The sequence below is a fragment of the Loxodonta africana genome, chromosome 13, assembly GCF_030014295.1.
Source record: "Loxodonta africana isolate mLoxAfr1 chromosome 13, mLoxAfr1.hap2, whole genome shotgun sequence".
In the NCBI taxonomy this organism is placed as follows: Eukaryota; Metazoa; Chordata; class Mammalia; order Proboscidea; family Elephantidae; genus Loxodonta; species Loxodonta africana.
The window spans coordinates 12,762,278-12,786,206 of record NC_087354.1 but is presented as its reverse complement, the minus strand read 5'-3'; the positions used below and the strand labels follow the sequence as shown (position 1 = coordinate 12,786,206).

The 23,929-nt window shown below is 48.3% G+C and overlaps 1 protein-coding gene across 1 annotated transcript in view; it reads right to left on the bottom strand.

Moving 5' to 3' along the window:
* PCSK6 (proprotein convertase subtilisin/kexin type 6) overlaps positions 1-23,929 on the bottom strand; it is a 267,283-nt gene that overhangs the window by 102,318 nt on the left and 141,036 nt on the right. Inside the window, exons 7-11 of the mRNA XM_064296238.1 lie at positions 21,633-21,805; positions 14,274-14,486; positions 10,350-10,450; positions 8,305-8,408; positions 6,158-6,275 (exon numbers count right to left, since the gene is read on the bottom strand). Coding sequence (XP_064152308.1) covers positions 6,158-6,275; positions 8,305-8,408; positions 10,350-10,450; positions 14,274-14,486; positions 21,633-21,805 — 709 coding nt within the window. The remainder of the gene's footprint in view (positions 1-6,157; positions 6,276-8,304; positions 8,409-10,349; positions 10,451-14,273; positions 14,487-21,632; positions 21,806-23,929) is intronic.

Here is a 23,929-nt window from a genome sequence, read left to right as displayed (position 1 = left end):
TAATGTTGTGTCGTCGTTAGGTGCTGTTGAGTCAGTTCCGACCCATAGCAATCCTATGTACAACAAAACAAAACACTGCCTGGTCCTGTGCCATCCTGACAATTGTTGTTATGCTTGAGCTCATTGTTTCAACCACTGTGTCAATCCATCTCATTGAGGGTCTTCCTCTTTTTCGTGACCCTCTACTTTACCACGCATGATGTCCTTCTCCAGGGATTGGTCCCTCCTGGTAATACGTCCAAAGTATATGAGACGAAGTCCTGCCATCCTCGCTTCTAAGGAGTGTTCTGGCTGTTATGTCTTCGAAGACAGATTTATTTGTTCTTCTGGCAGTCCCTAGTATGTGTGATACTCTTCACCAACAGCATAATTCAAAGGCATCAATTCTTCTTTGGTCTTCCTTATTCGCTGCCCAGTTTTCCCTTGCATATGAGGTGACTGGAAACACTACGGCTTGAGCCAGGTACACCTTAGTCCTTAAAGTGACATCCTTGCTTTTTAGGTTAACAGTCAAGCGCGATAGAACTGATGACCATCACAGATGGCCTCGTTTAACGAAATCCCAGAAGAGTAAGTAGGATGTGGTTAACCCAGTAAATTCCTGACCATCTATGAATAGACTGTCTTTAGATAACCATTAGTGTCCAAAGCAACACACGTGGTGGTGTTTGTTTGTTTAGGACTGAAGTATCATTCTTTTGTGAGCACTTTAAATAAAAGACAGGCCAAACTGAACTGTCAACTCTGATCCAAACCAGCTAAGACTAAAGACACATGTGAAACACACAGTTTTAATCGCTTTTTGTTGGCTTCTAAGATTCTCTTGTCGTGGTTGTCTTTCCAGCGTTGAACAGGGAGTCACGGATGCCATCAATGGTTTCACAGCCACCTGGATTTTTAAAGAAGTTCTGGGTAGAAAAATCCTAGTGGTCACACAAGCTATCTGGCCCTTTTTCATTTACGGGAATTATACTATGCTCGATTTTTTTCTCACTTGAAGAAAATCTACAAAAGTATCAACTGTATCCTTCTCTGTGTAATACACAGATTCTTAAATAATTTTGCGCAGGCAGATGTCACTGGCGATGATCTCACTTACCCTCCTTTATCTGAAGAAAAGTTCTAAATAGATTAAAACCATTTGTGCCCAAGAGTCGGTAAGAGTTTATCTGATATTCTACATGTATGTATTTGAACATTACAACAGAGGCCTGGATTCAGCTCATATTTTCATCCAGTGAAATCCTGAAGGATGCTAACAAGTCACTCTCTTTCACAAAAGAACCTGTCGTTAAGTTCAGGTGAGTTTCCCCTCTGCCCTTGTGTTTAGGTTTAGCACTTAAGGAAAACGGCCCATGAGAAGCCGCATCCTGTGTGGGGTCCTAGGGAGAGGGATGGGGGCTCAGTCTGCTTTGGGGTGGGGTGAGGGAGGCTATAAGGAAAGTGCTCAGCAGCCCCTTGGAGGAGGGAAGGCCTGGTCCCTCATCTTCACTCCTATAGCCTTCCCTCTTCTGGTGGGCTCCCTGACCTCGATTTTACCCTGAGAACGCACCCTTTTTTTCAGTTGCCATCAAGTTGATTCCGACTCATGGCGACCCCATGTATGTCAGAGTAGAACTGTGTCCCATGGGGTTTTCAATGGCTGATTTTTGGGAAGTGGATCACCAGGCTTTTCTTCCAAGATGCCTCTGGGTGAACTTGAACTTTCTGGTTAGCAGCTGAGTGTGTTAACTGTTTACACCACCCAGGGAGTCCAGGAATGTTCCTAGGGACTTCTTATCATCCATCAGGAGGGTACCCCAACAGAGACAGGAAAAATTCCCAAATTCCTACAGTCTTGAGATCTCCAGTGTCCAGATCAGTAATGCTCACATAGCACTTGGGGTCCCCTTTTGGCTGCTCCTCTGAATCACACTATGTATGGCCTTCTTCAAGCTACAGAACACGAGCAGCTCCTCCCAATGGGACTGTTTCTGGAGCATCTGTAATCCGGCCCTCATCGGACTACCACCAGCCTGTCTGCTCCTTTCAACCTGACAGTGCCTCAGGCAGGCCGGGCCAATGTGTCTGCTAGGGCAGCATGGGACACACTAGTCCAACAGGTGGACACTGTGTTGGACTCAACTGTGCCTCCCCCTCCCCAATTATGTTGAAGTCCTGATCACTGTACCTATAAATATGACCCTATTTGGAAACAGAGTTAATGAGTCCATTAACATACTACAGTAGGGTAGGCCCTAAACCTAATCACTTCTAAATTATAAAAAGAGCAGAACAGATACAGAGACACACATGGGGGAAGGCAGATGCTATGTGAAGACTGCCTACAAGCAAAGGGACATCAGTGACTGCTGCCAGTAACCAGAAGCTAGGAGAGAGGCCTACAGAGGGAATCGACATGGCCAAGACCCTGAATTGGACCTTTAGCTTCCAAAACTGTGAGAAAAGAAATTTCTGTTCTTTAAAGCCACCCACTTGCGGTGCTCTTTTGTTACAGCAGCGCTAGGAGACTAAGACACCAGTGGAAGAATGGAGGCTGAAGCTGTGTGGTTGCTCTGGCACACTGGTTGGGCGTGGTGCTAGATTCTGAGTACAGGTCAGTCTCGGGATTCACACAAAGGATGACCCATGTGCCAGCGAGGCCCCATCTCCCTGAACTATGACCACATCCCAGAAGGGAAGGAGTTCCGGGCAGAGGGGTGGGAGAAGACAGAGAGATGTCCCTGCTCTTCATTCCTGCCCCTGCCCATGACCCGTGGGCAAACACCTCAACACCCATGCCCCCCAATTCAGAACCCGTGGGAGATTCTGGAGAAGTGGGACACAGACACCACAAAGTTCTCTAACCCTCCAGGCACGTCACTTTCCTTCTATTCAAGAGGAAAGGCAGGTAAACATACCACAGGTGGTGCACACAGGCACACATGGGACAGGAATGTAACAAAGCTCTCTCTTCTGCTCTCCACCAGGGAAAGCCAAGGCCAGGTTGGGGATGCTCAAGAAGTCCTAGGATTCCGCCATGAGAGGGAGACCTAGCGTGAGGCTGTGAGAGTGGACAGTTCTCTCTGGACGTCTAGACGAAGAAATGTACTTGCATGGGGAGCAGCTAGAAGGCGGGAGAACAGGCACGGGGGAGACGCTTCCTTTTCATTTTTAAGCTCTGTGAGCCCACCAGCTTGGGCAAGAACCCTGATAAGGGAAGTTGTCTTCAACCATCAGGGATGGTGCAATACCATCCTCTTTTTGACCTAGTTTTGAGGACCTGTCAGGAGGCTGGTCTGTTCTGCTTCCTGAGCAGCTGATTAAATCCACTCTCCAGCCACGCCCCTTAAAGGGTTCTTACACTCCTTGGCTGCTATGCACCCAGCCTAATCTCCTGGGGCCAGGTACCCAACAGCTATGGACAGCCCTTATGCCCCCTGGCCCTGCAGAATCATTCAAATGCCCAATCCTCTGGAAGCCAGCAAAACCTTGCTAACCCATCCTGCTTCCCATACGTCAGCCCTTCCCTACAGTCCCAGCTCGTTAGCTTCTCCCTGGATTCCACCCGTGTAGGCCTGCATCACCGCATGCTGTGCCTCCCTGCTTCTGGCAGCTGGGAGTGTAGCAGACCTAGCTACTATTCATGGCCTCCCTGGCTCCTCTTTCCATGTTGCACCTGACCTGCCATCCCGTAAACCTGTCACAGCAGTGGGCTCGGTGGGCCTGGTTTGAACGAGCCAGCCAGGCAGGGAGGGCGCTGTCACAGTGGACTGGAGCCACACTACAGGAGACAGCCTGGGTGTCGACGCCGCACCCGCCTGCCTTCCACGCTGGCTCCTCTCCCTCTGGACTCCTATGGCCCTGGGAACGGTTGTGCCGTGGAGTTCAGCAAGTGGTTTGGGACAGTGAGTTGGCTGAAAATTCCAGAAGGAGTCTGAAACTGCTGAATGTAGAGATGATTTTTTATGCCCCACAGGAGTCTGCTTCTTGCTCTCCTTGGAATGTGTGGAGCACTTACTTTCCTCAAAGGACAGGAACAAAGTCACACTGTGTGACGCCAGCTCTTGCAACTGTGCTGTCTAGACTCCACGTGCTTCCACTTAACAAACAAAATAAAATAAAAACAAAAACAACCCTTCGCCACAGAGGCACCACTCTGCCATCTTAAAACTATTTCTGGCAGGGGAAGAACGCCTCATTCAGGAGCCCCTGACGGGAGAGCGGTATAGGGAAGAGCCACCTGGGGTGGCCGCACAGCGGGCACAGGGGGCAGGCGCCCGGGTGGGAGCCAGCTCCGGGCCCAGCACACTGCAGCTTCCCCTCACCTGGTGTCTCCTTCTCTATGTCCTGGCATTTCCCAACAAGCAAAGAAGAGGAAAGGAAAAGGCCTCGTGATCTCAAAGAAGCAACCCTTTCTTTAGAATCTGACAGTCCAAGGCTCCCCAGGGAAAATGCAGCTTCAAAATGTCAAGACTGACACTGGCCGGCCGGCCAGCGTGCTGGGCCTTGGAGAGATCGCCCAGCAGTCAGTGCTGATGATCAACTGCAGGATGGAAATGCAACTTTTCACCCAGCTCCTTCTGTGGTTTTCCACTCAGCAATTCAGTCCATTTCTGAAGGCCTATTGTACGCAAGGAGTCCTGCTGGGGCAGTGGTTAAAGAGCTCAGCTGCTAACCAAAGGCTGGCAGTTCAAATCCACTAGCTGCTCCTTGGAAACGTCACAGGGCAGTTCTACTCTGTCCTATAGGGTCGCTATGAGTTGGACTCGTCTCTACAGCAATGGGTTTATTATACGCAAGGTATCTGCTAGAAACACTTTTCTCATAATTTTATTACAGAAGAGCCTGTTATGAGGTGGATTCATTCAAGGAAGTGGTGGTCCTGACGACAGACATCATCACTTTTAATCATCTCATCACTTCTTTTTCAAATACCCGTTGTCCAAGAGTCACAGCCAGAAAGGTATTTCCTTTTTCGTCAAGAGCTGCCATTCTCCTTCTTACACGGCCCAGGTGCAAGGGCAGGTCAGAGGGCACAATCATCTCACGTCTACTCCTGATGGAGCAGGGCTCTAGTTATTTACTCCAGTTTTTGAAATAAACATTTCAGTGAACAAGTATAACTAATTTAGAAAAGCTTACTACACGGAGCCAGGCTGGGGGTATCCTAAGGCATGCTACCGACGCTCCTTCAAAGCCTCCAGAAGGGGGTCAGGGGCAGGGAACAGAAGGAGCACAGGGCATTTTTAGGGCAGTGGAACTAGTGTGTGATACTGTAATGGTGGACACAGACGTTTTGCACCTGTCATACCCAAAGGGCTGTACAACACACAGAGTGAGCCCTGATGTAAAGGATGGGCTTTAATGACTAAAACGTATCAATATCGGTTCATCAGTTGTAACAAATGTACCACAGGAATGCAAGATGTTAATGACGGGAAACTGTGGGCCGAGGGAGAGGGGGCGTACGAGAAGCCTGTATCATCTGCATGCTTTTTCTATGACCCTAAAACTGCACTAAAAAATAAAGTCTATTAAAGTAAATCCCAGATGCTTAAAGGTGAAGAAGGTTGTATGAGGGAAAGCTGGTCGGGCGGATGTTGTGTTGTATGTATTTTTGCAACAATGAGAAAACAAAGAAGAGGATGCATGAGGGCAGATGAAAGCGACACAGCGGCTCAGCCCTTGGGAGCAGCCCCTGCAGCCAGCAGGGCAGACGCGGCCCCAGATTCCACTGCTGGGTCAGCCCAGGCAGACTGGCTAGGCCACACCCCATCCCTGTGGGTGATGGCAGAGAAAACCCTGATGGCTGCTCCTCACTCCCACTGGGCAGGCAGATTCCTGGTCGGATGGCTATGCTCATGACTATGGATGAGAATTCAAATACAAGGCCAGGAGATGGGGCTAAGTGACCGACATCCCTACTATGGAGCAATCTACAACATATTGGGAAGAGGCCTCAAGACAGCCCTGGAGTAAGAAGCTATTCCTTTCCCAGCTGAATAATCCCTAAGAGAACATGCAGACGTGCAAATGCAGAGCTACACGTATGCACACACGTGGTCCTGTGTACGCGTACAGGAATCTGTATGTAATACCTCCTCGGATCTTCCAGGAGAGTTAAGTCCACACTAGTCCGTCTGCAAGTTCCCTGGGAGCTGAAGCCAAGCCTTACCTGGGCACCTTGTCCGTGGCGGCGACACACGTGTGCTGGGACGGGACAGCTTTCCATTTCTTTGCTTCTACCACAAGAGCTTCTGCATCCACCAAGCCAAAGCCATACAGATGGCTAACTGGAAAGACAGGGACTTCAGAACTAGAGTTCCCCCTATTCTCTCCTGGAGGCGGGCAAGGCTGGGCGCCTGCACTCTGCTTTGCTCCCGCCTGGGGCACCTGATCCAGGAAGCAGTGGGCACCATGTCATACTAACAGTATCACCCCTTTTGGATGGAATGGCTCTGAGTGCTCTCCCAAGATTGCCCCCTTGGCAGGACCGGCATTCTGAGGGCTGCTTCTCTGAGTTAGACTCCTTCTCTGCAGGACTGAGGGACAGGAGGTGTGTTTTATTTTACGTAGCATAGGAGAAGTGTTGAGGGGGCCCATTGTTGTTGCCGTCAGTGGCTACTGAGTTGACCCCTTACTCATGGTGACTCCATGCACAACAGAATGAAATGTTCCCGGTCCTGCTCCATCCCCCTGATTGGCTGCAACTGGGCCATTGTGATCCATAGGGTTTTTGGAAGTAGAGCGCCAGGCCTTTCTTCCTAGTCTATCTTAGTCTAGAAGCCACGCCGAAACCAGCGCAGCACCATGGCAACACGCAAACCTCCACTGATAGATGTGTGATGGCTGTATATGAGGTGCACCTGCTGGGAACAGCACTCAGGTCTCCTGCATGAAAGGTGAAAACTCTACCACTGACCCGCCACTGACTCCTGAGAGGGCCTAGCACTATCTTTTTCCAGATGAGGACAGCTTTCCTTACATTAAAGGGAGTGGTTAGCACTTAGGATTCCAGAATATTAAACCAGAAGAAAGGAACAAAACCTGAGCCCTCTCAGTCCATGGGCTCCGAGTGACACACACAACCAAACAAGTTCGTGCCCATCTCCTTTCCCGCTGAATTCCCAGGAGCCAAGGAAAGCAGCATCGCGTAGTACACAGACTGTGAGTGCGTGTGAGCTGGCTGAGCCCATGTTTAATTTGGCTACAGCAGGAGAGTTTCAAAGTTTAATTAAGCGGTAAGGTCAAGAACTAGATACGATCTATTTTCCTGTTTAATTAGGCCAAGATTGAAATGTAGGTCAGCCCTTGTTACAGCACACTGCCACCACCAACATTCCTGCCACATAAAAGCGTGTTAGGCCCAGTCAATGGCCTCTTTATGAAAAGGAATGTTCCTTGGAATTTATTGTAACAATACTTGACCTATAATCTACAGATACAAGTATAAGGCTTGGTGTTAAAATAGTCGGACCTGAGCTTCAGAAGGGAAAAAAGTTCTCCCTAATATACCAGAGCTGAATGTAAATCTCTTTCAAGTATCTGATAAGAAGCCAGACAAACAAAGCTAGTGGCAAAGGCCTATAATCACCTGCCACCTCTTTCTCCCAGCTCCAAGGACTCTAAATACCTAGGCTACGAGACCTGGCTGAGGGTTGATTTCATGGTACAGGGGTCTGTATCAAGCTGGCCTAGGGTGGGGGCCCTGCTGCCAGGATCATATACAGATACAGTGGTCCTTTGAGTTACTCTGACAGAGTTCTATAGTCAGAAAGCGCCTTACACAGCTACCTCAACATCCTCATTGCACAGATGAGGAAGCTGAGGGCTAGTTTCAAAATCACGGAGCTTACTCAGGACTAAGAATGCAAGGTGCCCTTAGGTGGCACACAAACAAACACTGCTTTTAACAGTCATGCATCTGTTTTAACGTGCATTTGAAAAAAAATATAACTACACATCAAACCCATGATTAAATAGGCAGAATAAAATTTCCTTTTAAAATACATTTCTTTATGTGAAAAAGGTGTGAGTCAACCTAAAGAGAAACAGTCAGTGGCAAAAGTCACGGAGTTGAGGAAACCTGGACTCCAGTGACTTCAGGCTTTTTCCTCAATGCCCAAGCGGAGCTCCAGGGTGCTTTTCTCAAATCGTTACATACTTATTCCTAATTCTGGTGATAGACAACTAATGTGATTTTGGGGATGCTTTTGGGAAGTTCATTATCACCCCTTAATATGGATTCTAGGAGGCCCCCCCCCGAGGGCTGGCCAGGGCATGGTGACATGCTTGTCCCTTCCAGGCCACTGAACACTGCACCTTTGTAACCTGCGCCGTTGACTTTCCAGTCGTTTGCCTTCAGGTGAGCCGGCCTGGACGTCTTCACCAGCAGATGCTGGATGTCCCTCCAGGTTAACTGGTTGCTACAATGACAGAACGACAGACAGGTCAGACGGTGATGGCCACACGGGCCCATCAGAGGTGGTACATGGGTGCCCACCCTCAAGTCTGGACTTGAGTGAGTCCCTTAGGCCCCCGGCTGCATTCCTTAGCAATGGCTTATTTCACAACCTCTTTGTACTGGATCTTTCCAGCAATTAAATCCTGAGATAAAGAGCACAACGGATGACCGGAAATCCACAAGCATTAAAAAACCATCCTTGCTGCCAAGCTCTGCTTTCGTTTGCACAAGGAAGTTTGGAAGTATAAAGAAGGAAAATTTTAACATCCTTGTAAATGTTTATTAAATATCTGGGGAGCTATTTTTCAACACAGGAGCCCTGGTGGTGCAATGTTTAAGTGCTCAGCTGCTAACTGAAAGGTCGGTGGCTAAAACTTACCAGCTGCTCTTCAGAAGAAAAGGCCTGGCGATCTACTCCCATAAAGATTACTGCTTAGGAAACCCTATGGGGCATTTCTACTCTGCCCTATAGCAATCGACCCAATGGCACAACAACTTCTCTCACCATAATGAAGGAGTACCATGGCGCACAGTTGTACACTTGGACCACAGTCTGCCCAGACCCACACACTCGCTGTCTACCCACCTCCTTTCATGCAGCCAACTCCCAGGCCTTTGCCTGGTACAGGTAGACTACTGTCCTCCCCTTATCTACCACCCTTTCTGTGAGCCTCCAGGCCAACCTAATCTTTAGAGGAGGATTCTGGTGTCCTCAGTAGCTAAAGGTCTTGCACTGTGGTCAAGGGCACGGAAATGTTTTTCGATGAAGAAGGGACTGATAAGTCCCAAGACTGCCCCAAACGGTGGGACCGCCTTTGCACAATTCTTGCACATGAGGGTCTTTCTTCATTCCTGACATATACTATCTGCAGACCCTCCCTGCACCCCCTGGGAGCTTCTCCACCCAGGACGACCCGGCTCTGCTGTTTCCTTCCACAGCTCAGGGGCAGATCTAGAACACGATCCTGCACAATCCAGCAGCCAGCGATGTGCTGAGATGCCTCAGCAGCTCCAGTCTCCCAAACCGGGCATTTTGGCTCCCTGGATGTCATCTTTTCTTTTCTTGACCAATCCTGTAAGTTTAAAATGCTATAGGTTGACTTTGTTTCAAATGAGCTTTGCCACCTGTGAGCTCCTGAGAATGAGCTAGAATGGTGAGGAAGATGACTATCAGAGCTCACCTGCGCCTACAAGGCCAAGGCTAACTGGGCAATCTGGTGGAAAGCAGGGTTTGTTTTCTACTTAATTTTAAATAACAGAATTCCTTGCATATTTCCCATCAAGAAGGGAAGACAAAAAACAAAAACACAACAGTCAATTCTTAAATATGTGAATGGAACTTTCCACACAAGTAACTGATTATTTAGAATTTTTAGAAGAGCCTCAGGATACAGAAGCCAAGGTTTTGTCCTGCAAACTGAAACTAATTGAGCTGTTCCTTCATTAAAGCGGCAGCACTTCAGCGTTGAGCTCTTTGCCTCCTGCAGATCGGCACGCAAACATACATAATGACACGTATGTGAGCTTCTTAAATATTCTTTTTGAATCACTTGAAATCTCACCTATGACAAATGGCTATGGCAAATGGCCAGTGGTTCTGGGTAGTTCTGATGTCTAAACTAGAGTTTGCTTTGGACCTCACGATTGATGTGCAGTTAGCTCTTCTTTCTCTCTAATCCCGTCCACATACTAAGAACTTTAGAGGCTTCATTTGGCTTTGACAGACAAAACATCACCATTTTATTGGCAATTTATGAACTAAAGTTCACGAAGCGAAGCCGTGGCAGCCTTCTGTAGGACTTGGTGTGCAGCGCAGAATGGGGAGTAGGCTGGGGTTCTGGGGCCCTACAAAGTGCAGGGGACTGTGGGCTTTAAACACTAAAAGAAGGGAAGTGGGACTTACTTTGCTTCTAAAGCCAAGGCGATGATGCCTGCCACCATGGGGGCTGAGACCGAGGTCCCCGTGTGGCCGTCGGTGCAGCGCTGACGCAGGTCCGTGGTGACCTGGGTGAGAGGGTGGTGGGAGAGAGGCTAGCTTAGCTCTTAGAAGAAGTCAGAGGTTACGCAAGATGCTGCTCACTGGTGGGTGTGATCCCGGCTCCCAGGAGCAGGACCGGCATTACACCAACACTCCTTAGCAACCAAGGCTTCAGGAATACCTGTCCTCTCCGCTAAATCGCTTTGCTCTAAGCAAGACGAGAACCCACCAGCTGGCAGGGATGTGATTACTGGGGGGTGGAAACAAGGAGACAAGGCAGAGGGAAGACCTGCACCTGGAAGCCACATGCTGGGCGTGAGCTCTGAGAATGGGTAACCTCATTTCATTGAGATTGTCAAAGTGCACGCCCAGGAATGAAGGCAAAGCAAGACAACACAAAGCAGGGCTCTCCACACCATTCTCCTGGGTCTCCTGGCATGTGCCTCACTCTGCTGCCCTGAGAGCCACCATGGGCATGACCATCTGCCACAGCCTTCAGCTGTGACCCCACGTGTCACCCCCACGACCTCAGAGCAGCTAGAAATGGACCATGTGTGCAGGTGACCCCAAAGAGCATTTCTGCCCTTGGCTGGAGGGTCACAGATCAGGTTCTCCAACGGAAAGGGTGGTTTGAAGCTGCAAGTTTGAGGTAGTTTCTTACTGCAGCAATAGGGAACTAATACACTCACTTGTTATTGACAGAATTGTGCACCCCAAAATACGTGCTGTAATCCCTAACCTAGGGTTATAATCCCATTTGGGAATGGGTTGTCTTTGTGTAGGGTGTGTCTTGAGTCAACCTCTTCTGAGGTATAAAAGAGATTAAACAACAAGGGAGCTAGCAGAGATGGGGGAAGAGAGATTCCAAGCCACATGAAGATGACCCAGGGGCAGAAGCTCAGATCTTCCCCCAGAGCTGACAGAGGGAGGAAAGCCTTCCCCTTGAGCTGGCACCCTGAATTCAGACTTCTAGCCTCTTAAGCTGTGAGAAAATAAATTTTTGTCTGTTAAAGCCACCTGCTTGTGGTATTTCTGTTACGGTGGCGCTAAATAACTAAGACTCTCACCAACCGCCAGGCTCCAGTAGCCAATTTGCAAAAACCTTTAGAATAAATTTCCCAGTGTTAACAATCCAGATCTACTTCCAAACGGAGCATCTCCTCTGTCTCACTCTCTCGTGCACACGCACACACACACACACACACACACACACACACACACTGGGGTGAAGCCATAAGCTCCACTCCTAGGTTGAGAAAGCCCGTCCTCCCCGCACCCTGCCCACAGTACAAAGAGTACAACAATGCAAGCTCTGACTTGCCCCCATTCACCAGCAGGCCTCTGTCAAGTTTTGGCACGAGCATCTGTTTTATGAGACTCCAGCAAGTCCATGCTCAGGTGAGCAAGATTTCGAAATGAACAGACACCATTCAGAATCTCAGCTGCCCGTCTTGGGGCGTGTGCTCCAACAGAAAAAGAGAACAACAGTCGGAATTAATCCCTGGGCAAACCGGCCCCAGCTATTGCCTGGCTGGCGCAGGGTGCTCAAAGCTGACTTTCCAGCCGGAGCAGGGCAAAGCAGAGACCAGGAAGCCTGTAGGCTCCACGGAAACACATAAAAAATCCCTGTGCAAATAATTTCTAAAGATGTGGCCACCAGACAGGAGAAATGAAAAGATGCTAGTGAGCTTAAAAATTAAGCCGTGTCTGTCCAGCTCCATGGCCTCATTGTCAAAATGTCTACAACCCAACTTAATGACTGTGCATTTGAATTTGGAATTATTTTGGACTTGAAACCATCCCCCTCTTTTTTAAACAGAAAAGTACATAGGGAAGGAAGAAACACAAACCCCACCCATATACTAAAACAGTTGCTTTTTAAAAGATAACTTTAAAGTTAATTTAAGTGAGCCGAGATCTTGGGTGGTGCAAACGGTCAACATACTCGGCTGCTAACTGAAGCTTGGAGGTTGGAGTCTACCCTGAAGTGACTCAGAAGAAAGGCCTAGCAATCCACGTCCAAACCCAGCCACAGAAAACCCCGTGGAGCACAACTCTACTCTGACACACGGGCATGAGCTGGGGTTGGCTCCAAGGGAACCGATTCTTTTACCAGGCGGAAACCACTGCTTGACTTAAAGCAACGAGGAAAAGTCATTTCCGAGGAAGGGAACGCCTAGAGGAACACTTGATTTCTCCCAGGTTTCAGTGTAAAGCTGGACTTTCTCCTACTCACACACTGAAAATGAACCGGTCAACAGAATCCCAGTTGACATGACCACAGAATTTAAGAACGCTAAAAGGAAGACATCGTGATGAGCGTGGACGAGCATGAACTCCATTCCTACATGATATTTTTAGGGCTCTAAAGCCATGTTGTCTTTGTTATGCACCGTCAAGCTGATCCCGACTCACAGCGACCCTGCAGAACAGAGCACAGCTGCCCTACAGGGTTTCCAGGGCTGGACTCTTCACGGGAGCACGCTGCCACATCTTTCCCCCAAGGAGCAGCTGGTAGGTTTGAACCACCAACTCTTCGGTCAGCAGCCAAGCACTTAACCACTGTGCCACCAGGGTTCTTGTCTAAAGCCATAACAACCAAAAAAGAAAGAAACAAAAACCAAATCTGTTGCCGTTGAGTCAGTTCCGACTCATAGTGACCCTGTAGGACAGAGTAGAACTGCCCCTTAGGGTTTCCACGGAGCAGCTGGTGGATCTGAACTGCTGACCTCTTGGTTAGCAGCTGTACCACTTAACCACTGTGCCAGCAGGGCTCCTCTAAAGCCATAATAATAATAGTAATAAAACCAAACCTGTTGCTACTGAGTTGATTCTGACTCACAGCGACCCTATAGGGTCTAAAGCCATAAAAAAAAAAAAAAGCCATAGAGGGTTTTAATTGGTACTCTCATACAAAGAAGAGAAAGGCAGGGTCTGAGGAGAGTGTCAAGGAACTGGGGTTCCCTTGGAGCTTACTAGTTCAGCGATGGATGAAGCTAGAATTGGGGTTCAGGCATATGCCCTCGACCTCATTCATTTTTTCTTAAAGGGAAAAGAAGCGCATACCTAAACAGTTGGGATGTGTGCCATGCACTCTTGATATGGATTGAACGGTGTCCCCCCAAAATGTGTGTCACCTTGGCTAGGCCATGATTCCCAGTGTTGTGTGATTGTCTACCATTTTGTCATCTGATGTGATTTTCCTCCGTGATGTAAATCCTACCTCTATGATGTTAATGAGGCAGATTAGAGGTGGTTACGTTAACAAGGCAGGGCTCTATAAGATTAGGTTGTATTTTGTGTCAATCTCTTTTGAGATATAAAAAAGAGAAATGAGCAGAGAGACAGAGGGACCTCCTACCACAAGCAAGAAGAGACAGAAGCGTGAGTGTCCTTTGGATCTGGGGTCCCTGTGCAGGGAAGCTCCCAGATTGATGACAAGGACCTTTACCCACAGCCAACAGAGAAAGCCTTCCCTTGGAGCTGGCACCCTGAATTTGGACTTTTAGCTTTCTAAACTGTGAGAGAATAAATTTCTCTTTGTGAAAGCCATCCATCTGTGGTATTTCTGTTATAGCGGCACTAGCTAGCTAAGACAACTCTCCACCTCACAAAACAAAACAAAAAACAGCTGCTATGGAGTCGGCTTCAACTCCTGGTGACCCCATGTGTGTCAGAATAGAACTGTGCCCCATAGGGTTTTCAAAGGCTCGTTTTTCAGAAACGGATCACCAGGCCTTTCTTCCAAGGTGCCTCTGGGTGGACATGAACCCCCGACCTTTCAGTTAGCAGCCAAGCATGTTAACCATTTGCACCACCCAGAGACTCCAACTCGCCAACCAAACTCACTATTTTCCGCTCATAAAAGGCGCCGCTGCTGTAGGTGGTGGCCAGCGTCGAGGCACACTCCTCCAGGTACCAGGGCTTGTACCCGTTCTCGGTGGTGCTGCTTACGGAGATGGTGTAGATGCTGTTGGTGTAGCCATCACAGGAGCAGTAGTCGCCCTCTCGCCCGCCGTTCCCAGACGCCCAGACGAAAATGGAGCCCAGGCCCTGCCGGCCCTGGTGGGGGAGAAGTGCAATGTCAGGCGGGGCAGCAGACTCCAGCAGGGCCGTGTGGGGCTGGGGGGTACACCGGCCTGGAGTCCCCGCCATAAAGTTCCTGCACAGGGGAAGGAGTGAGCTTCAAGACAGCACAACGCTGCGCGCAGGACCTGCTCTAGGGGAGCTCGGTTGATGCTAATGAAGTGCGTTTACCCGTGGCAACAGCCTTACACTACAAAATCACAGGATGGTAGTGTGGGAAAGCCCTCAAAAGACCCCTCTATTCGTCACAGGCATGTCGAAGGAACTAATACAAGCAGTACTGTTTCCAAAAAATGCCTATATAATTTCCATTATCATGACCCATAATGAAAAAGACCAAGCAGTGTCACAAGCAAGTCTGCGGTGGCACATGATGGCTGAATTTATCACTTCAATTTTTCCAGACTGAAAGAGCTGGTCTTGTGGGGAGAGAAGGAATGTGATGGAAACCGCGGCTGAAGATGTGCCCTTTTTTAAAGAGCAAGCTAACTTTGCAGAGAGTGGGGAGAGAAGGAATTCTGGGTGATGCACGAACAGGCAAGAAGGGCCATGGTGCAGACTGCCCGTGGCTGCTCGGGATGTCCCATCAGAGCTCCTGGAGTCTCCACCACAGGTGAGCATTGGAGAGGTCAGGTCAGGCCACCGCCAGTGGGTCCACCTATGAGTAGGTTTTGTTTTGTAAGAATGGACACAGGAAAGCAAGTCTTTGAAAGACAGTGGTGGACCCGGGTGAGTCCCTGGGCCTCTATTCTACTCCACGCCGGCAGGACCAACGACTTCTGACAAAGCCCAGTGGTCACTGTGGTCACAGACTCAGTTAACTGTGAACAGATTAGACTGACCTGACTGGTTCAGTCCAAATGGCTGGACTAGTTGGCCGAGTACAGCCCCAGCCCCTGGGAAACAGTGCCAACACCATCCCCACGTAGAACTGGGCTTAGTGGACAGTGACAGTGGCATCCTTACCGAGGACTCTCTTTCCAAGCCACATGGGAGAAAATTGGTGCTTATGCCCAACATTTGGCCAATTTCAAGATAACCTGCAACACAACTCTGTATTTCCTGTGGAGCCCAACTGAGTCCGTACTGCTGCCTGGAAGCATTATAATCACCCTTAGAACATTCCAGACCCAGGTTCGCTGTGCAGGCATGCCTGCTCCATAAGCCCTCGCTGCTCTAGCACAGAGACCAAGGGGACTTATGGTTCTCTGGCCTCTTTGTGCCTGTTTTGCCATAACTCTTTCTAACATGTCCTCCTGAGGGCTCAAGAGAGCCCACAGGAAGGTGCCTGGTGTTCACTCAGCTCTGCAGCTTAAGGACACCACATTTACGGCTGCTTTCTACATCTCAAAGGTACAGTTGATGGGCCAGGGCCAAAAACTTAACCTTCTGGAAAAAAGGTGCAGAGTACTAAGGAAATGGGTGTGTTCATGCATCTAACCAGCTGTAGGAAATGATGAATCAGAAGCTCGTTGAAAACCACTAACATCCAAATGGGAAGGCGTTCAGCCCATCACCTGAGCAGCTGCCACTGAGCCGACTCTGACTCACGGCTGCATGTGTGTCAGGGCACAACTGTGCTCTACAGGGTTTTCAGCGGCTGGTTTTCGGAAGCAGATCACCAGGCTTTTCTTCAAGGCTTCTCTGAGTGAACTTGAACCACCAACCCTTCCACTAGCAGCCAATGTGTTAACCATCTACACCGCTGAGGGGCTCCTAATCCATCACAGCCAAGCCTTATTCCATGTGAGAATTATCTCTAAGACACGGTCACCCCTGACTGCCTATCCCACTCAGAATTACTTAGAAAAGGTTGTCATTGTGCAAAGTACAACACACCCCTGATTGCTCCAGGAGTATTGAGAAGGCGTGAAACTGCACTTCTCAAACTCTGATGTGCTCACGAATCCCCTGGGGATCAGCAGGCCTGGGGTGGCCCCGAGATTCTGCATTTCTAACAGCTACAGGTGGTGCCAGTGGGGCTGGGCTGGGGCCCCACGTAGAGCAACAAGGCCTGATGGGCCGGCAGTCTGAGTCTTTCCACCCTACACTAGGCATCCGCTACAAGACCAAGGAGTTCTCCCAGGCGGCAGGGCGCCCACAGCTCCTTCTGTTTGTACACCAGCTTTCTGGAAAGAGGACACGGACACCAGCGGCAGGAAACAGCAGGGCCAAGGTGTCAGGGGATGTTTTGAGCTGTCTCTGAGGACTGCGTGTTCACCTCCACATCTTCCACACAGAGGGGAGCCACAGGGCAGAGCTATAGGACATGTCAGTCCCAACAGTGAGCTTGCACTTCTGCTCAGCCAAGTCACACTGAGCCCATCCAAACGCATTTCGGGGTCTTGCCTGGGAGGAAGAGCGTGTATCTGTGAGCTCAGTGCCTGCCACCTTGACAAGGCCAGTGTTTTTAGCCATGCGACAATCTCCCCTCGGAGCGATGAGCACGTGAGGAAGAGGGCTTCGTAAGGACCAACGTGGAACAGATCTTTTATGCCAAACCATGGCTTGTTTTTAACATGAAATCTGCCATTTAAACTATTCTACAGTGTACAATCCTGTCCCGTTAATCCAACTCACAATACTTTGCAACCATCACCACTATGTTTCCAAAACTTTTTTATACTCCAAACAGAAACTCTGTATCCATTAAGCAGCCACCTCGCCTTCCTCCCCCTCCAGCCCTTGGTAACGTCTATTGTCTTTCTCTCTGCATTTGCCTATTTAGGTATTTCATATAAGTGGCATCATTCAGAGTCCCTGGGGTGGCACAAAGGCTCTGCAATTGGCTATTAACCTAAAGGCTGGAGGTTCGAACCCACTCAGCGGGACTGCAGAAGGAAGGCCTGGCAATCTGCTTCTATAAAGATTACAGCCAAGAAAACCCTATGGAGCAGTTCTACTCAGTAACATGTGGGCTCGCCATGAGTCAGAATCAACTCGATGGCAGTGGGTTTGGTTTTGTTTTGGGGATAAGGAAAGCATATAATATTTGTCCTCTTGTGTCTGGCGTATTTCACTTGGTGCTACTGCGGCTTTTAAAGTCTCCTACCACCCCAACCGGAAACCCTGGTGGTGTAGTGGTTAAGTACTACGGCTGCTAACCAAGAGGTCGGCAGTTCAAATCTACCAGGCGCTCCTTGGAAACTCTAAGGGGGGCAGTTCTACTCTGTCCTATATGGTTGCTATGAGTTGGAATCGACTTGATGGCACTGGGTTTGGTTGGTTTTGGTACCACCCCAACCACCATCATCCACTGAAGACTGAAGTTAGATTTTACAGAAAAAGAGCTCGGGTGACAAATGGGGCCCGGGGAGGAGAAACAGATGGGGATGAGGTTTGGTTTGAGACCATCAAATCTGTAGGAGGATGTTCACTGACAGGTTTAGACAGCTGCAATTTAAGTCTCCCTGTATGACATATTTTACTTCAGAACGACAAAAAAAGAAAGAAATGACCTCAGTATTTCAAGAAACCGTGACAAGAATGACGGGGGAACCACATGGTTCCGCCTGAAACTTCCCCACTCTCTGACAGCTCCATGAAGCAGGCTCTGCTGACAATCTGGGATGCAGATTCTCACGGGTTCAGCTGGCACAGGCCTGAGTGAGGCAGAGAACCAAAACAACCATTTGACTGCTGCAAAGAAGACCCCCAACAAAACAAAGCCATCAGGTCTCCCCTCCTGTCAACAGGGCGCCCTGTCCTAGCATCATATCTTTAGAAACAGCAGAGGTTCAGGAAGACAGCCATTCAAAGCAGTATCTTCCACAGAGAAAATGCAGCTGTAACTTAGCTACCCTCTCTGAGCTTAAATTAAGTTTCATTCTTATTGTTTGCTCCCATCGAGTCAGCCCCCGACTCGAGGTGACCCCACGCACAATGCGAGGAGACGCTGCCTAGTCCTGCGCCATCCCTATGACAGGCTGCAGATCAGGTCATTGTGATGCACAGAGTTTTCGCTGCCTAATTTTCAAAGTAGGTCGCCAGGCCTTTCTTCCTAGTCTGTCTTAGTCTGGAAGCTGACTGAAACGTGTTCAGCATCATAGCAACACACAAGCGTCCACTGACAGATGGGTGGTAGCTGTGCTGGAGGTGCACTGGCCAGGAATTGAGCGTGGGTCTTCAGCATGGAAGGAGAGAATCCTACACTGCCTGCCTCATAAGTTTCATTGTAAGGATGCAAGGATATTTACAGCTGTTATCACAAGCGAGATCCACATGGTTCGGTGGGTGGCCGAGTTCTGGAGAGACCTGATTTGTTTTGTGGGGAGGCTCCCAGAGGGCAGCTGCAGGCTCTGCACTGCGCATCTTGGTAATCAATAATCCTGACTGGAGCAAAGTTTTCATGCAGTCACAGAGATAAAGGGAAGCTGTCACGTGTCCCAAGCACGAGCAAGAGTTCAAATGCTACAGATACATGTGTGTCTGTGTCTTCCCTCTTCTTTTACTTTTATTCTCACAAAACTGCAAGTTCCCAGAGACTCTGGGAGATCACTAAGCTCTACGGGACAGCCACACGGACACCCCACTTTTGGCCAGTAGGAGGTTCTCAGGCATCCAAGGCAGGGGAGGATGGCTGAGAAGGAAGCAGCTTACCTCCACTTCACACCTGGGGAGCAGCCCCTCGTCCATGTCCAGAGAAGTGCAAACCAGCCTCCCCTGGGCAGGGGGTGGAGGCCTGGGTCTGAGACCCCAGGCCTGAGAAGTATTCAGGAAATGGGAGAAAGCTCCAGAGGGCATTCGGGGATGGAGCAGAGAGCACTGGGGGCATTTTAGGAGACAAATAGTCAGCCCCCATGACAGGAAATGAATAGACAATGACCAAACCCAATATATCTAGAAAAAGCAAAGAAATCGTGCTATTGAGAAAAAGGGAATCGTGAAAAAGCGTTGCTCCCCTGTGGAACCTGAGCTGGGACAAAGAAAAACTTTTTTTAAATGCAAGCCTCCTGATACTATCTGCTCTTAAAAACCACATTAAAAAAAAATTCTATTTATTTTGTTATTGTTGAGAATATGCACAACAAAACATACAGCACTTCAGCAGTTTCTCCATGCACCATTTAGTGACACAGATCACATTCTTTGAGTTGTGTAACCATCCTCACCCTCCTTTTCTGAGTTGTTCTTCCCTCATTAACATAAACTCACTGCACCCTATGGTTTCTATCTAATCTTTCGAATTGCTGTTATCAGTTTGGTCCCATATGGATAATTCTTTAAAGAGCATAATACTGAAGGCAGATATGTTTTACTAGTAAAACTAAACCAGTGTTCGGTTTTAAGGAGACTTCAGAGGATATTTTTGGTGTAAGGTTTAAAAATCACCTCAGGGCAATAGTTTCAGGCGTTCATCCAAGCTTCATGGCTCCAGGAAGTCTAGAGTCCATGAAAATTTGAAATTCTGTTCTGCATTTTCCCCTTTTTGATCGGATTCTTCTATGGAATCTTGGCTCAAAATAACCAGTAATGGTAGCCGAGCACCATCCAGTTCTGGTCTCACCGCAACGGAGGCAGCTGTTCACGGTGGCAATTAGCCACACATTCCACAGACTCCTTCTATTCCTGACTCTACTTCTTCCTCTATTGTTCTAGGTAAATGGAGACCAATTGTTGTGCCTTGGATGGCCACTGCAAGTTTTTCAGACCTCAGGCACTATGCAATGAACTAGAAGGTAGAAAAGAAGCACTGAACATGTTACTAGACCAATTAACTGAGATGTCCGATGAAACCATGACCCTAAACCTCCAAACTAAGAAATCAAATCCCATGAGGTTTTTGGTTGTACATACGCAGCCTCAGCAGCTACTCTTTTCTGTTGTTGTGGTTGTAAATGCATCTATCACACAACTTTTGACAAACCACGTTTTAATCAATGTGCGTGGGTTACAGTAAGATAAGAACTTAAAAAAATGTTTTAAATATGTAAATACTACAGTGGGCTCGACTCTCTCCATCCCCACTCTCCCATCCTGCTCAGAGAAGCCAGAAGTATGAACGCTAGCCCCTGGCTTCCTGCAGGACCTGCCAGCAATCTCCAGCCACGCCTTGGGCTCTAGGCGGGGTCTTGTTGGACCACCCAGGTCCACCAAAGACTTGGACCACAGCTCTTTTTGTCTCCTCCACGGAGCCGTCCTCGCTGGGAAATCTGCCTTACATCCCACTTTTAAGAACAGATGCATCTCCTGGCCTCCTTCCCATTCCCTAGGGTCCAGAATTGATGGTGACAAGTGGCTGGAAGGGAAAGTGGATCCCCCACCCCCACAGGTTGTCTGTGGAGAACCAGCTGCTTAGAAGCTCATTCTCTTTAGTGTGGTGAGGCTCTACCCAAGAAACTATACACGTTGGGTCCCATGCTGGAAGTTGTCTGAGGCCACTCTTGCAACCCCTGTGTATTTTGAGTGCCTTCCAACTTAGCGGGCCTCAACTTCCAGCACTATATCAGACAGCATCCTGTTGTGATCCACAAGGTTTTCACTGGATAATTTTTGGATGTAGATTGCCAGGTCTTTCTTCCTAGTCTGTCTTAGTGTGGCAGCTCTGCTGAAACCTGCCCACCATAGGTGACCCTGCTGGTATTTGAAATACTGGTGGCATAGCTTCCATCACCCCAGCAACATGTATCTCCCACAACATGACAGGCTGACAAATGGGGGTGGCATTAAACCTTGATGACCTGCTATGGTGGGGTGCTGGGTTAACTCATTGCTCATAAGGGAACTGGAAACTTTCACAGGTATTTCTGTGGGCAGGTGGACTGAGGCCCAAGACGTCCTTTCCGTCAGCACTGGACAAATAACAGGTCAGGGCATCTGACTGAGACCCTTACCACTCCCCCGATGCAGCCCTCACCCAGGCAGGCAGACTCCCAGGCAGAGTCCTGGGGCTGACCTGATGACAGCAGGCGCTCGCTGGGGCAGCAACACCAGAATGAGTGGAAACACTTACGCTCCAGAAGGCAAACAGCCCCGCCCTGAGCCCCCACACGTGCCCTCCCTCACGCTGCTCCCGACTGCAGGGCCTGCCCGTCCTGTGTCAGAGCTCTGGCCGTCACCGGCTGTCACTACGGTCACCGTCGCACCCCTGCCCCGGTGCCCCCACCGCCTGGCTCCGCAAACCTTTTTAATGCCGTACTCGAAGGCCTGCTTGGCCAGCCGGCCAGGCCCATCCACCGTCTTCCCGTCATCGTCCGGCCCCCAGCTCGCACTGTAGATGTCGATGTAGTTGGGCCGGATGCCGAGCGACTTCGCTTCCACCACGTCGGTCACGTCGCCGTCCAACATGCGGATGCCTGGAAGCACAGGGGAGGCGCGGCGTGAACGGGCCACGTGGACTGTGCGCAAGCGCTGCCGGGAAAGGCCCGCGTCGGCCAACGGTGGCGCTGTGCGGCCAACGGTGGCGCTGTGTGCACGCCACCTGGGGCAGGAAGGCGTCTTTCCGAAGTTACTCTGGAAGTCCTTCTCCCGTTCTGTGCTGGCTGATGGGAAAGCATGAAAATGACACCCCAGGCCGCTGTGTGAAGCGTTCCTAACGCATGAAAGCAATCAAAGAAACAAAGCGTCTTCAAAACATGGGGGTTAATCAATTTCCCCCGGTACCGTGGTGTTATTTTAAAAACTAACGTTCCTATAGCAGAGCTCCAGAATCTTTTTCAGTCTTCCTAGCAGTTAACAGTTGATACTTATTTCTCTCCCTTTTATTATTCCACCTCTGATTTATAATAGGGTCATTATGAATCAGAATCTACACGACAGCAGCGGGTTTCATTTTTTTTTTTTTTTTTTTGGTTATGAACCAAACAATGGGCTTTTAATCGGGAAGAGAGCAGCCGACCCCCTGGCCTATCACAGAGAGAGAAGCAGGTCTTGGATTCACTCGTCATCTCACCTGTCTATTTAAGTTCCTTGTGTTCTGGAGGGTGCTTAGGATCTAAGTTGAGGGAGTGAAGGTTTCTCAAGGGCACCCCAGTGGCGAGAGGGTGAGTGGGGTGCGTGTACCTTCCTTATTGGGCAATCCATCCCTGCACCCAGCAGCATCACAATGTATGTTCTTCTCTAGTGCACATGGATCATTTTCCAGGATAGACCATATCTTAGGTACAAACCAAGTCTCAATAAATTTAAAGAGATTGAAATCATGCAAAGTATCTTTTCCACTCAATGGAATGAAGCTAGAAATTAACAAGGAGAAAGAAAACCAGAAAATACACAAATACGTGGAAAATAAATAACACACTATTAAGCAGCCAATAGGTCAAAGGAGGAATCAAGAGACAAATTAAAAAAAGAGTACTTAGAGTTGAATGAGAGTGAAAACACAACATACCTAAACCTATGGGATACAGCGAAGGCAGTACTCAGAGGAAAATTTATAGCAATAAATGCCTACATTAAAAAAGAAGGATCACAAATCAATGGCTTAACTCTACACCTTGAGGAATTAGAAAAGGAAGAGCTAACTAAGCCCAGAGTTACCAATAAATAAATAAATAAATAAATAAGATCAAAAAGAAATAAGTCAAAGAGTAAAAAAACTATAAAGAAAATCAATGAAACCAGGAGTTGTTTTTCTAAAAAAGATCGCTAAAATTAACAAACCTTTGGTTAGACTGACAAAGAAAAAGAGACAAGATGTAAATATCTAAAACTAGAAAAGAAATTGAGGACATTACAACCAACCCTACAGAAATAAAAAGGTTTGTAAGTTAGTACTATGAACAGCTGTATGCCAGCAAGTTAGATAACTTAGAGAAAATGGACAAAGTCCTTGAAACACAAACTTCCTACACTGACTCAAGAAGAAATAGTGGATCTCAGCTGACCTTTAATGATTGATGAGATTGAATCAGTAATCAAAAGCCTCCAAAAAAGAAAAGTGCTGGACCAGATGGCTTCACTGAGGAATTCTACCAAATATTTATAGAGGAAGTGACTCAAATCCTATTTAAACATTTCCAAAAAATAGAAGAGGAAAGAACATTACCTAACTCATTCTATGAGGTGAATATTACCCTGACACCAAAGCCAAAGACACCACAAGAAAACTAAAGACCAATATTCCTAATGAATATAAATGCAAAAATATTAAAAAAAAAATACTAGCGAACCAAATCCAAAAATATAATAAAAGGATTATATACCATGACCAAGTGGAATTTATCTCAGGAATGCAAGAGTGGTTCAACATTAGATCAATCAATGTAATATGTCACATTAACAAAACAGGAAAAGAATCACCTGTTCATCTCCATAGATGTAGAAAAAGCATTTCACAACATTCAACACCCTTTCATGATAAAAACACTCAACAAGATAAGAAGACAAGGGAAGTTTCGCAAAATAATAAAGGGCATCTATGAAAAACCTACAGCCAACAGAATATTCAATAAAGACTTAGAACTTTCTCACTAAGATCA